Consider the following 15,509-nt stretch of genomic DNA (forward strand, 5'->3'; position numbering starts at 1 on the left):
AGGATCCCCTTTAGCCAGGCTTTTTCCAGTTACTCTAATAATGTTCATTAAAAACACGCACAATAGAAATCACTAAAATATGTGTCATGACAGATTCCAACATGGAATAAATATTGTTTGTAGCATCTTTTATACATAATTTGAAGCTTAATTTTCCATAAGCAAACTCCACTTTTAATTAGCTTAATATAGAGTTGGAGGCGCTACATGTAACATTGATTTTAGTCTCACTCCTGCATGTGTGTTTTATGAAATAAACATGTTTCCACCACGTCGTACTGCTGTTGGTGATGGGAGGGGCGGCCATTTTGAAACAGGAAGTCAGCCTTCCAATAACTGGTGGTAGGTGGAGTTGTTTCCAGTTTCCCAGTGGAAAGTCCGACTGGATGGTTTTCCTGTGGATTTATCTGACTGGAAAGTCGGAATTTTTCAAGTTCTCGGTAAACAGATTCACGATGTCAAACACCGGAAAGAAACACCGGAAACGGAAACCCAGCGGCCATTCGCCTCCAGGCTGCGTCACTGTCTCCAGCTGTAAGAACGTCTGACTTCCCTCCATCAGTTAAAATATTCATAATTTCCGATTTTAGAGAACTTAGTTTAGTAAAACTTTCTTGTATGATGCCTGGATCTTCTTCATACCTTATTCAGCTCTACAGGAGATCAGAGCAGCTGTTTATTTTTTCTTTAATCGCAGTTCTGAGTTTCTGCTGTGGAGAAATAAATTCTTTAATCAATGCGGTTAATGGGTGGTAATGTTAGTGACTTGTTTGTTCACCGGTTAAACCACCGTTGGCCTTTTCCCTGCCGAGTTAACCAGCTAGTGCTAACTATGTTTAGCATTCACACTTTGACCAAAGATCTGCACAGGAGTCCAAACGGAGAAGCGATATTTACCGTAGTGTGAGAAATTATGTATGCGGTTTAGTAATTTTATTTTGAAGTATCTTTACTCTTGAGTAAAATTTCTGGAATCTCCATCCATTGTGAGGAACTTTAACCAAAAACTCACCAGAGACACACCTGCAATTTTTGTTAAAGTTTAATAGTTTTATTTTAAAAATAATTTATTTTGCAATATTTTATTTTTTTAATTATTTATGTAAATTATTTTCATTTTGACCTTTAAAATACCAACATTTCCACATAACTTTATACTTTGATTAGTTTGAATTTTAAAATATTAAATATTTAAGGCTTTGATCCATTAATTAGTTCTTGAATCGCCTTTTTAAAAATTACTTTTACTTTTACTTGAGAAAAAAGATGCTCTAAGTATGTCTAAGTTGTGCCTCCATCTTCTGGTGAAACGTTTATCCAATATTTACATGTTTTTAGATGAACCTGTGAATATGGACTCATAATCGCTCCATTGGCAAAACACTGGAGGCAGAAGTAGAAAATAAGTGCATGGATCGTTCAGCTTGGCCTAAATATTTCTCATTTTGTAAACCAGGTCACAGGTTATTCTTTCCAACTCACTGTTGGTTAGAAATGACCAATTCTTACCCAGTTTTTGGTTAATAACCTGGTTTTATGCTGACCCATTACCCAGCACTGCCTGACTCAGGTTAGCAAAATAAACCTGTAATCTACAAAATGCAACAATAAAAACAAACTTATTTTTATTTTAATACCTCAAAGCGTCTTAAAGACCAGAGAGTCATTGAATCTGAACAGGAAGTGTATAAATGAGCAGGAAACATTTGACAGGATGAATTTAACTGATTGATGGAGGGACTCAAATGATGAGGGAGGGATGTTGAAATCCAGGAGAGAAACAGAGGAGAGAAGAGAGGGATGAATCCTGCTGGAAAGAGGGAGAGAGAGAGAGGAGGTGTGCAACAGAGAGAGAGAGCGAGCAGCTTCGGTGGAGCAGAGAGGAGTTGAAAGAGTGTGTGTGAAGGAAACGCTGCACAGCTCAGGATGCTCCCTAGAAGATGAGAAAATGTGATCTAAACCACTTTTTCCTTCTCGTCTCTCAGATCCCGCTCCGGTTTTTCCTTCTTTTTGTGTTTCATCAAGACGAAGGTTGAGGATCGGGAAGGAGCGCCGCCACCCGACCAAAAGGTATTTACTTTTTTTCTGCTCATTTATGACCTTTAATCAGCTGGAGTTCACAGTGAATGCAAAACATTCAGGATGAAAACAGGAGAAAGTTATTGTGGAAGCAGAGATGAGAGTACAGGAGCTGCTCATGTCGTCCCATGGGGTCGGCTTCACATGTTTAATGGAGGTGTGGAGGAAGAGCAAAGTGGGGCATGGTGGGGGTGATCACACAGAAAACTCTGCATTATTACCGGGTTTCACTCCAGAACCTCCCCACTAAACACCAGTCGGTTCTACTGGACCCACTGGGCGGAGTCGCTGGATAAATCCCACACAAATGAGACTTTATTCTTCTGGATTTGACTTTACAGCCGTAATTAAATCCCTGGTGACGCGTCAGGAGTTTGCATCATCTTCGTTATGAATCATAACTGAGTTTTCATTCAACACTCAGTAGGTTATGACCCGACAGCGGCAAAAGGAAGGAATGTGGAAACACGTTACACGCTCACTAAGGCTCTCCTCTGTCGCTTGTTTTCAGTGAAAAAGCACAAAAGTTTCTATAATTTTACATAAAATCTGTAATAATAAAAACATTAGCTGAAGCTGTGGTTCATAGAGGTGGCCAGACCAGGTGGCAAAGTCAACAAAATAAATAAAAATTATACATAAACATTAAAAAAATTATGAAGTAGAATTTTATACATAGACTCACTTGTTCTTATTTATTCACGGGGTTTTTCATTCATGTCTTGATGGAAGAAGGTGACTCTGTGTGCCTTTGTTTGACTTGAACTGGATTCACTGGGGCTCCAGGGGCGTAGACAAAGTTTTTCAGGGGTGGCCATGGCCCATTCCCACGCCCCCCTCTTGGGGGCGCCAGAGTTAAAATGTGAAGTAGAAAACTCTCCACTAATTCCAAAATCACAATGTGATATTAAGTTAAAAAAAATCATATGTTTGGGCAGTAAATCTGTCACACAGCTACATCCGCTAAGAGTGATGGACTAAAAGCTGCTTCTCTCGGCCCAAAATTAAATAAAACTATAGATATTTTTGTTGTTGAGCTAATATGTCTATTTATTCAATAATTTAGCAACAAAAAAGAGGTTTTGGAATTTAAAATATGGCTTACTTTGTCAATTTTTGATTAAAATGTGATTAATTACAGCTCCTGCAATTAACTTGATTAGAAGTTTAACTCGAGCACCGCCACTATTATATGTAAAAGGAAAAAATAGAAGTCAATAGTGACCGACTGTCTAAAATCAATATTTATTCCATTTTCAAGTGAATTCAAAGAAACTTACTTCTGACACAGGTTACCTGTTCCAAAAACAGGTTTTCAATCTGAACAGAATTTCATTCTGGTAGAAACAAAAAAAGAGTATAGCTGAGAGGAAAAGGTGTTGGAGCTGGGAGGTGAGACGACCCAAACGGGAACTCATCAACATCTCCTGCCTGCTTGCAGCTTGCAGCATGTCAGCTGCTGGAGAAGGTGGAAACCTCTCACACGTCTGCAGAGACGAACCGCATGTTCACACCGACCCGGCTGGCCCCGGGCCCGGCAGAACCGACCTGGTTCTGCACCGTTTCATCCTGTGACGCATAATTGACTGAACTTCTCAGGAGCCAAAGTAAAACGAGCAATACTTTAATAGCGCAGCCTCTGCTGGAGAATTGGACCATGGGGAATTAATTTGGGAAAAGCAGCAAACAAAGTGGGCAATTTGGAGCCGAGTGAGCAGAGAGAGATTAATGACTTCCTCACAACACAGAACAATTGATCACAACGGAGCAAACAGAACCACGAGAAGACGGGAGGTTCAATGAGACGTTTGCCAACGTTCAGTTCAGTCCGTTTTAACCCAACTCCAGGCCGCTTTAACCCGACTCCAGTCCGTTTTAACTCAACTCCAGGCCGCTTTAACCCGACTCCGCTCCGGTTTAACCCGACTCCGGTCCGCTTTAGCCCAACTCCGGTCCGCTTTAGCCCGACTCCAGGCTGCTATAACCTGACTCCAGTCCACTTTAACCCGACTCCAGTCTGCTTTAACCCGACTACGGTCCGCTTTAACCCAACTCCAGTCCGCTTTAACCCGACTACGGTCCACTTTAACCTGACTCTGGTCCGCTTTAGCCCAACTCCGGTCTGCTATAACCCGACTCCGGTCCGCTTTTACCCAATTCCAGTCCACTTTAACCTAACCCCACTCCGGTCCGCTTGCCTTGAAATTCCAGATTGTTTAGGGAGGTGTGAATGCTAATTGAATTCTAATCTGAACTCTGGTCTATCTACATATATCAACTTTATTTTGGTAAATTTACAACATTACAAAAATGAAACAAATTAAAAGACCATTTTACAAACTAATAATTCACCAAAAAAGCAACTGGGTACTTCCTAATACTATTCCTTAGCCAGCCATGAAGCTTCAATATTTAATACTGGAGATCTCCAAAAGCAGGAAGTGGACTACAGTGCAGGACATTCTAGATAAATACAACCAAAGCTAACATGTTAGCCTAACGCTAGCAGCAGAAATGGCTCCTGCTCTTTAGCCAATGACTAAAGAGAGCATTATGAGGTGTGAAATCTTCCCGATCAGACGTAGAAGAGCACATCGCTCCACAGGAATCTGTGGTTTGTGATTTCCACCACAGCAGCCTTGGTGTTTCCCCTGCAGTCTGTCGTCTGGCTGCCTGTTTCTGCATCGCAGCAGGAAGACCAGCAGTCGATAACCAGCAGCAGATGTGAGGCCGCCGTGTCCTCCACCAATTCTCCCGGGTTTGAAGACATCATGGCATCCAGCTGAGAAGATGTTTCCCTGACGGCTCTCCGCTGCAGGAGTCCGGCTCCAGTCAGATTGCTGCAGCTAGAAAACATGCAAGAACCACAGAAATGTTCCTAAATCAGACCCAGAGGAGCTGGGAGGCGGAGTGCAGCCGCAAAACTGAATGTCACGCACAAAATATATCATATCAGGCTGTAATTTATGGAAAACACTGCAGAAAATGTTCAGAAAGGAAAAAGTATTACTTGATCTGATTAAACAATCTGCAGAGTAAATATTTTTTTATTGTAACGGTTTTGTTATGATGTTGGAGCGGCTTCTCCTGACTCCGCATCCTTTATATTAGTACATGTGGGAAGGTGTGAAGCTTTTTTCTGTTGGACCGTTTTAAAGTGAAAGTTGAATGTTTTTGGATGAAACTCGTTGACATGGAGGGTGGATGATCTGTAACGAGTCCTGCTGACGCGCTGCTGCCGTGTCTAACAGCTTCCATTAGCCACTTGTTGGCGTCTGTCCCTCCACGTTACCGTTAAGTCTCTGGACGGGGAAGGTAAGTGAAGCTGTCACTGGTGGACACGCTGGAGGTGTGTGTGTGTGTGTGTGTGTGTGTGTGTGTCTGGCTGGTCTGTCAGCTGCTTTGTTAGTACATTCGGTTCGACGTTTTGTGGGATAGAATCAGGATCTGAACCTCCATGTTCTTCATTTGTTGTTATAAAGGTGACTGTGACCTTTGAACTCTGTTTAAAGGAAACTTTAATACACTTCCTGTCACATCATTTTGTGTTCAGTAAAAGTAAAACTGATAAAAACTTGGAAAAATATAATTTAATATTCATAGACTTTGAATAGGCCTAGACAGTAAATCGTAGCAGTTTATCTCATGATTGACTTGTGATCAATATCAATAGATAATACATTTTATAGAATATTCACTGAACTCCAATCCAGAACCGCACGGCATTCTGGGAGTTTTAGACAGAGGAAAGGCTTTAGCTGCTAAGCCTCTCAGGCTAGCTAAGGGTGGTGGAATCAACTAACTCACTCGTTCTTTGGTTGCCTAGCAACAGCCTGCTGGGTAACAGGCAGTTTCAAGTTGCCCTTCGGTTGCCTAGCAACAACCTGTTGAGTGGGCAGCAGCAGTTTCCGGTTTCCCCACTTTGTCTCAAAACTGCTAAAAAATAAAAAACAACGTTGTGAAATGGAAACTGGGTAAAACTGTCATGTTCCGTGTTTCTGTGTGTTTATTTTTGAGTTTCTGTGTAGACCTGTGAGGCTGTCTCTGTGTCTTCCCTGTTGATTGCTCCCAGCTGTATCCCGTTCCCTGATTACCTTCCCTGTGTATTTAACCCCACCTGTTGTCTTTGTCTGTGTCGGATCCTCGTCGTGTGTATCGTCGTTGTCTATGTCTAATGTAGTCAGCACTCTCCAGTGGAACTGGCAAGTCCTGGTTTGTGCTGGTTCCTGTTTAGTCTGTTTTCCAGTAGAACTGTTTAAGTCCTGGTTTTCGACGCTCTTGTTTGATGCTGTCAGTTGCTACCGGTTGTTAGCTGCGTGCTAGTTGTTCCTGCCGTGCTGCCTGACTTGGACTCTATGAGTTATCTTCATCATTAAATTCATCTTCACCATAACCTGGGTTCTCTGCGTCATCTCCTCACCACCACCAACCACACATTTCATGACAAAAACAGGAAACATGATGTCACCAGTTTAGCAATATTTCAGATATTTAAAACAAAAAAACCTAATCAATAATTATCTATATCGACTTATACAAAACTCTTATTGTGAAAGGTTTTTCTGCCATATTGTCTTTTGAACTTTGTAATATTTGTCACATTACAACCACATAGCAATGTTTTAGTGGGACATTATGTGTTTTAGCATCATTATGAAGCAAAAGAACATGGATGCATGATTTTCACATTTTCTTTGAAAACAATAAATCTGAAAAGTGCGTCATGCAGTTCACCAACTTGTAGAATCATTTTTTTTCAGCAATTATATAGCTGCAAATCTGTGTATAGTTTAAAGTAAATAAATAATTTAATATTGACTAAATAGTCCTAATTCCACTGGCAGATTATTTACTGATTATTTCACTTATAACCAGGGAAAATGTTTTATAAGTGAAACAAACTAGTGGAACTGGAACTATTTAATATTATTCACTTGAAAGAAGCTCCTGTACTCTGCTGAAGTCGCCTGTTAGTAACTGAACACTAGACAGTAAATACTTGGTCAGATTTAGTGTTTTGCAGTGCATTGATGCATTTTCTCCCTCTGAATCTGTATTTGGATACATTCGTAGGAAACTGGTAAATATGATGCAAGGCTGCTTCATTTTCCTTCTATAGATCCAAAGTAAATGATAAAAGTGAGTGTGATGCGCGCTGATTGGGTGTTTTCTGCTCTGGAGCTGCAGGATCCATGTTTACATGCAGCGCGGCGTTAACTGGAGCGGGGGACGTTGGATCATAAATCTGTGTTGCTCTCAGGTCTCTGGGCCCTTCCAGCCCAGTTTAGCCTATGCGAGGCCCTCAGTGCACATCCAGCCTGACCCAGTTAAATCCAGAGTAAAGAGGAGCCATAGCCCACTTTGATCAGATGCAAACCAAGCTCAGGGAAACTCTGAAGCAGCTGCTCACGATGATTTCATCTCAACGCTTCTGACAAACATGAATAAGCCTGAAAGCTGCATGAGCAGTCACTTTCCGGAGGTGGCAGCATAATGACCTGGGCTTCGTAGATGAATCAACGGGAACTGAGATGAAAGCAGCGGATATTAATGGGTGGAAATTATTTTATTTACCCATTTAGCCTGTGATTAGCATGGTTAGCATGTCTGTGTTTGATGAGACGTTCAGAGGAAACTGAGTCGGTTTGGACAGAGAAGTGGTTCCTTCATGAATTCACCAGTAAGCTGAATAAAACTCAAACATTTCTCCTGATTTGACCAAGTATTGGTTTGGTTCCCGATCAGAAACATGCAACAGATCAATAGGGCCAGGCTAAGAAAAACGTTTATTACATTTTGACTTTATTTTTGTAATATTTATTGTCTCACGATTCTCAGATTATGAGATATGAGATAATTCTCATAATGATTTTATTTTCGTGATATAAATAGCAGTTTTCTGGTAATACTACCACTTTATTCTTGTTGTTTTCACTTTATTCTCTGAGGTTTTTCTTGAGTTTTTACAACTTTATTTTTGTGATATAACTTTATTCCCATATCACAACTTTATTCTGGTGTTTTCCGACTTTATTCTCATTCTATTACAAATTTATTGTGGTGCAACTTTTTGTTTGTTAAATTTCACTATATTCTTGTAATCTAAATAAAATTCGTAGCGTAGGCGTAATACTGGCTCATAGGAATGTGAATCATTGAGATTTCAACGTTAAAACATGAGAAAATTCACAAACAGAATTTTGAACGATGAAAACTTTCAGGATTTAGTCGTTACACTACAAAATTCATAACCTTTAAATTTTAAAGTCACATTTTGTCACATCTCAACCTCAGACTGAAGCGAAAGGCCGATTGCGTGTAACACTGCGTCAGAGCGCCCCCCCCAGGCCGATGGTTAGCGTAGCATCGTTCATATGGCGGCACCTCGGTCCGCCCCGGGTCGGAGTTCGCGCTGCAGGCGCTCCAAACGCAGCCGTCGGCTGCAGACCCAGTCAAACGCAGCGAGATGGAGGACAGATCTTGGCCGCTCTACTTTTGCAGGATGTAAAAGTGGGACAATCTGTTCCTTGGATGATCTCCAATTCTACTTTCCGGGGACCGATACACTGAAAATATATCTATACACAAGCGCTGTCCTACATTAGAGGAGAGTGAGGGAGAGACTGACGGAGAGAAGTGATAAGTTAGAGGTCTTCATGGCGCATTGTGCCGGGCTGAAGGCGCAGACAGGCAGCGAAATGTTTCAGCAGATCTTTCAATGAAAGGAAAGCAGACAGCCTGCATTACTTTACATTAAATTACTTTACCTCAGTTTGACCTCTATGTGAGGAAGATAAAGAACGGCGACGTGCAGAAACAGGAAGTGGAGTCATTGTTCATCTTTTCATAAACCAGTGATGCCCAAACTTTTTGCCATTAGAGCCAAAATGTCGAGATAAGATTACTTAAGGGCCACATTTTGTTCTTTATTAAAACTGAACTGTCCTGAGACATTTCTGTTTTTTTATCTATTCAATAATATACTAATTAGACAATATTTTCATGAAGCAAAGTAGTCTCATTTTTGTAGAAAAGGAGTTTCTACAAAAACTTAGAAATTCCTTCAAACTTTTGAAGAAATTTCTGCAAGTTGTTGATCTAATTCAACCAACAGTAACTGAATTAGATCAGGATGTCCAACATTTGTTTCCTCTCCTAAATATTATTCACAAATTATCTCCATTCCTTCTTCGAGTCGGCCATGTTTGTTTACGCTTGTTTCCCGTCTCACATCTGAATTTCGGTGATTCTGTCCTGCAAACATTTTAAGTTTGCAGGACTTTAGCTGCCCCTGTGTTTTGGTTGGATGGGACTGAATCTGACCTCAGCCTGCTTCATGTGGCCCGCTCAGCGTTTATGAGGCGCCATAATGAGCAGCAGCGTCCGGTGCAGTGGGGATAATTCAGGCACATAGAAAGGTGAAGAAGTTTACTTTTGGCTGAGAAACTGATGATGATCAGGGACCAACAGCCGGGATGGAGATGCTGTTGCTGCAGAGAAAAGCAGCTAAATTAGGACAAATGAAGTCCTGCTTCTATGATTTCTGAGGGAAGTATTTCAGGAGGTTAATTACCCCAGTTATAGTTTCCACACAACTTATTCCTTCCTTTTCTGATGTTACACTTTCATTTGGCCTTCACTCTCACCTTCCTTTCCGCTGCTGTAATCCCCTTTCTGCTTGAATCTGACTACTCTGCTTTATGCAAACTAAACTCATGTTTCTCTCCTGTGAATCCTCCCATCACTTTTACATCCCAATTAGTTTTCTCCTGGCTGCTCTCTGCCGCTCTCTGGCCTGACTTGCGAATGCTCGACTCTGTTCAATATTTAATGAGCCTTTGTTCATAAATCAGCCGCCTGTATTCCCTCACGGTGAGCGTGAATGATGGCATTAAAAACCTGAGTGTTAACAAGCCGTTCTTAGTCAGCTTTTCATTACTGAAGCTTTTGCCAGAAATTTGATTCCTTTTTTGCTGCATATATATCATTAAAACATTTTTGCTGGTAATATAACATCTATATTATTCTAATATTAAGACTTTATTCTTGTAATAAAAAAAATCTTAGCATGACCCTAATCATTAAGAATACAACCCAATTTCAACATTATATATTATATTATTTCCGTTGTTTGTCTTGTTTCATTTTGTTCTTGTGTGTTTCTTGTTTTAAATTATTATTTCAAACCAGAGAAACTGCAAGAGGAAACAGAACTGCTGTCTTCACCCCCTTCAAAATAAGAGCATGAATGTAAACATCTTAATGACTTGAAGAATTTGTAACATTCAATAATAAAAACTTCAACACAGATGTCAAACTTCATTCACCTGAAAGTTTACAAAACAAGCGATCTGTAGTTTATCTGTAAAAAGTTCACTATGGGAAGCCAAGTGTGCTAAATATTTTTAAAGTTAGCAAAAGCGCTAATGCGGTGAGCTGATATTAGCTCTGCTGTTAGCAGATTAGCAGAAGTGAGCCCACCACTCACTGATACAAATTTACTGATACAATTTTGATGTTGATTTTTGGAAATTTGTTCTGAAAATCTTTATTTGTTCAGTTCTCATTTTGCTGTGATAAAATAAAACCATCAAAACATAAATAAATATGAATAATTTATAGGGCTGTGAAAACTGTGTTTCCCGAGACTTCTCCTTTTTCACTGATAAAAGGCAAAAAAAACCCAAACAGTGTCCTAGTCCAAGTCTGGAGTCTATTCCAGTGGAGATGACCTTAAATAATCCTCCAGTTTGGCCGAGTGAAACCAAACAATGACGGTTTGTTTTTGGAGGCCGTTACGTTTTGCTGCGGAGCGTTGTTTGTTTCACCAACAACTAAAATGCATTTCTAAGATTTTTACAGTGAACGAACCCGTAATACCTTACAGAACCCAAACAGAACCTCATTAAACTGGGACGGTGCAGCGAAGAACTGAAACACAACAGCAGTGAATGTTTGATCGTTTGATCATGTTTTTCTGGGTAAAACAGATTAACAGAGAAAGAATATATATTTTATATGTTAAATGTGAAATGTTCATTTTTTTTTGCACAATTTTGGCCAAATTCTTTTTTCATCTTTACCAGATTCTGTAATAACCAATATCCCGAGTCAGCAGGAGGAACCAGATAACCTGTGATGTAGCTGCACCCAGTTGGACAGTGTTGGCTTCTTCTGTGAAGTTGCTAAATGATGAGTCTTATTGTTACTGAGGATTAGCTAGAACTGTGGCAACTGACGAAGAGCAAGGGTAAAATACATATTTTTTAAATTCCTGTTTGAGGAGTTTGCTTAGACCCAATCACCTACCAAGCATACAGTATCTCTGGACCGGGCCGTTGGCGCTGGTCCAGAGCTACAGCGTCTTTAAAAGAAGCGATTTCAGCAAATGGCTTCTTTTAAAGAGTTTGTATGCTCCAGTTGACAATTATTCAATTACTAAATTAGTTAATATTTCATAATTGAGTCATTATGGTGAATCATTTCAGCCCAGCTGATGCTGAATTAGTTTTATTTTATTAACTTACAGTTTTAAATGAACATGTTGACATAAAAATTTATTTTTCAATGAGCAGCTGAGCATCAACCAACCATCCATAGATGCATCAATGTTGTGTTTAATGAATATGAATGCAGTGCTGTACTGGAACTACTTCATTATACCTTAATAGAATATTATATTATTTTCTTAAAAGTAAAAATTTATCATCTCTCTTTGGTTTCCTTTAAGAGATAATTCCTCAGATTTATTTGACGAATGGAAATGCATCATTTTGTTTGTTTTGTTTATTCTGACTTTGGGTTTTAAAACAATCTCTGATCCTCTCAAATTATTAATGCTATCTCTTTTAATAATCTTATTTGCAAATCAAAATCAAAATGCCTCATAAATGTTTTATCTTCAGTGTGTGCTTACAGTTGCCACCAAGTTTACTTTTTTTTCCATTTCATCTTCCATCAGATTTGTTGTTTCTGTTGAATTTAACAGGACAATTATCAAATTAAAGGTGGGAAAAGTTTTTAAATAATGAATCAAGGTCTAACTTTTAAATATTTCAGTCTGGGGTTTACAGCGTTGAGCTGCTGGCTGTCATTTCCTCTCAGCTCAGCGTTGTTGGCCGAGCCAAAAACCTAACGAAGGTTAATGAAGCAAAGTCACAGAATCATCTTCAGCAGGACTTCCTCCACCGCCGCTCATTGCCAGCAGCGGCGATCAGCGTCTCAATGACTTAGATTGCTGTCCTGATTCCAGTTGTGTCTCTGCGGGATCCATCCGTCCATCCGTCCATCTGTCCATCTGTCCATCTGCGCTTTCTGATACTCCTGGATTCAGAGCGTCAGCCTGCCAGTCACATACTGGGAGATCCCCGGCGTCTCTCTTCACCAGCCAGCCAGCCGTTGGCGCCGGTCCAGACCTGCAGCCGGACTGAAGAGAAACCAGGACACGACACAAGCAGGCGCCAGGATGTGAAATGGGATGTGCAGCGAACCTAAAGCTGCTTCACATCCTGCCTGTTGCAGCTTGTAATCAGTTTCTCCCCAACATTTTCCATCTGGACTGAGTTAACAGGAAGACATCCGAGTCCTTGATCCACAACCGTCTGTTATGTCAGGACGGATATTTCCCCTGGATGTCCTAAGGACAGAAGATTGTCTCCTGACTGTGGAGAGTTCAGGTCACATTCAGGACTTCATCAGCTGGAATGGAATAAAATACTTCCAAAAACAGCAATTTAGGCAAAAACAGATTTACACAGAATAAACTGAAAAATAATGAGTGCACCATATCTTCTGATCAACCGATCACGTTTATTTGTAGAGTATATTTCAGCAACAAGGCAGCTCAAAGGTTTTTACATCATATAAACACAAGTCAGAAAAGCATCAACTAGTCACCAACTGAGAAACCAACATTAAACATCACATTCTGTCCAGTCCCACCATCAAAATCATCAACATCTTCAACATGTCAGTCAGTGTTCCAGTGATGTGCAGCTCTACCAGCTGGTTTCAGTCTGGATTTAAAGGAACTCAGTGTTTCGGCTGTTTTTCAGTTTTCTGGTTTGTTCCAGATTTGTGGTGCATAGAAGCTGCAGCTTTATCAAACATTGTTTAAATGTCATAATTTATATCATCCAAGTATCTTCAGAGTCTTTGTGGATGGTGATGCTGTGGACTGGAAGGATCTCCAGCAGCAGTCAGTCTGGCAATGACTTTAAGCCTCTGACTGAAGACTGTTGCTGTAGGACAGGCGTGTCCAAAGTCGGTCCTCGAGGCCCGGTACATGTTTTAGTTCTCTCCCTAGTGGCAGTAACAACCTCTTCAGCAAGTCAATGTTCTGCTTAGGCCTCTAACGAGCCGTCATTTGATGCAGGTGTGCTAAACCAGGGAGAGACTAAAACATGCAGGATGCCGGGCCTCCAGGACTGACTTTGGACACCCCTGCTGTAGGACAATCTGACTGTCCTGACATGCTAACAGGGTAACATCCAGGCAGCAGAGACCTCCATTACGTCCTGAGATATTCACCACAGCATCAGGCTGTAGGGTTCTAAACTGAGGAATGCTAGCTGCAGGCACCGCTAGCATGTCCAGCTGTATTCAGACAGGTTGCTATGGAAACGGCCGAAAACCAAAACACAGCAGTTTCTCACTTCAGGCTCACATAGAGGGATTATGTGTTAATCAAAACGGCCAATGGGAGCTCAAAGAGCCAGAGTGCCTTTAAGGTGTCACCGGTTGCCATGGTTACCCATCGTTAACTTGGTGTTTTAACGTTAGCTAGCATGTTGTCAGGATATTACAACTATTTATTACTAAGCGATAAACTTAAATTATGCTACCAAATTGGAATTTGTGGATGGGATAAATCTTACATGGACAAATGATTAGAAAACATGGCCGAAACCGCAGTGGCTGGGCTGGACTTGGAATACTGAAGCCATTTTGTTCACAGCAAGATCAATTCTCAATGACATGAGTTGAGTAAATAAAACAAACGGATCCATACCTTCAGTTTACAATTTGTTTTGAAAACTGTAAACTTTCATAAAAACAGAATTCATAGTTGGCGTTGAAAGGGCAGATGAAATGCAATAATTTCTACCCATCTTGGTCTCAATTAGCTGCAGGGAATTTCGCACTATTCTAGTTTAACAGCAGGGGGCGCAATGGGAAGAAAAGCATTCCCATAGTATGCTGCTGCCACCATCACATTTCATAATTGGGATGTTAGGTGTGTTCAAAGTCACTTCAATGGATTGCATTTAGCGGTATGAGAGTAAAGGTGGCTTAATCCAGTTCATAACACACTTTTTAAATTTTTTTATTAAAGAACATTGAAAACTTTCCGTTCACACAACTATACTTTGTCCAGAATATTAAATCATTATAAAATACACTGAGGTTTGAAGTTGTAATGTGACAAATGCTCAAGTTTTGTAAGGCTGTGTAAACGGTGTTATTTATACTGAGTGGGAGCAAAAATACTTTATTTTACCTTACATAATGTTTTTACTTCAGTTAGAGACATCTTGATCGTTATTGTGAAGCTTCCCAGAGTTTGACTCTTTTTTTTTTCCCCTTTAGAAACTTTTATGTAGATTTTCCGATGTGGGTTGAAACAAGCAGGAAGCGGAGCGAAGAAACCTTCACTTAGACCAAGGGTTCCCAAAGTGGGGGTTTGAGCCCCTGCAGGGGTCCCAAGAGACTAAGTGGAGGGTCTCTAAATTATTTTCAGATTCGTAGTGATGAGGGGTGTCAACGGCCAAAACAGAAAAAATTAAATAAATACATCATGAAAGAAAATACATGTACTATTAAATAATGAACAGTAATGTACGTTGTAATTATTTACCACGGTTTATTTTTAAAGGGGCAGTATTCTATAAAATTGACTTTTTTCTTAATCTTTCCTTGGTGGTGTTATGTTTTTCCCTCATCAAAAACAAACCTGGAGTTTTGCCTTGATTATGTCATTCATGTTTGAGAAAGCGTTTAATCTCCATGGCAACCATTCAGCCCCGCCTTCAAGGTGGAGCTCCTCCCCCGCTCAGCTCCTTCAGACTAGCCAGCAGCAATTAGCAAATGCCTGAACTCATAATAGGAGCTGCTGCTCAGAGCAACGCTGGTAAAATCATTGTTATAGGGTTGATAGAGTAGCCATGTTGGGATGATTTCCTGGAGGCGGAGCTTCAGAAAAACCAGTAGCTTTTAAAGAGACAGAAGTACCATAGTTACTCAATTTTGCTATAAAGTAGAATTATGTTCCTGGAAAACAAATAATACTGCCCCTTTAAATGAATGGAGGAAAATAATTATGTGTATTTTTAGGGGGTTGTCGGTAGGGGTCACCAGGTTGCCGGTAGGGGGTCATTAGACTTCTGGCCAAAGGAAAAATGGAAGTCAGGATTTTGTTTCCTTCCAGGGAC

General features: G+C 40.4%; 1 protein-coding gene across 1 annotated transcript in view; it reads left to right on the forward strand.

The window, feature by feature from the left end:
• The first annotated feature begins 337 nt into the window (after positions 1–337).
• LOC106937419 (SH3 and multiple ankyrin repeat domains protein 1-like) overlaps positions 338–15,509 on the forward strand; it is a 30,432-nt gene continuing 15,260 nt past the window's right edge. Inside the window, exons 1-2 of the mRNA XM_015018928.1 lie at positions 338–534; positions 1,986–2,070. Of these exons, the coding sequence (XP_014874414.1) occupies positions 387–534; positions 1,986–2,070 (233 nt within the window). The 5' untranslated portion in view covers positions 338–386. The remainder of the gene's footprint in view (positions 535–1,985; positions 2,071–15,509) is intronic.

This window comes from Poecilia latipinna, unplaced genomic scaffold (assembly GCF_001443285.1).
Source record: "Poecilia latipinna isolate Pla-1442-1.1 unplaced genomic scaffold, P_latipinna-1.0 Scaffold2341, whole genome shotgun sequence".
Lineage (NCBI taxonomy): Eukaryota > Metazoa > Chordata > Actinopteri > Cyprinodontiformes > Poeciliidae > Poecilia > Poecilia latipinna.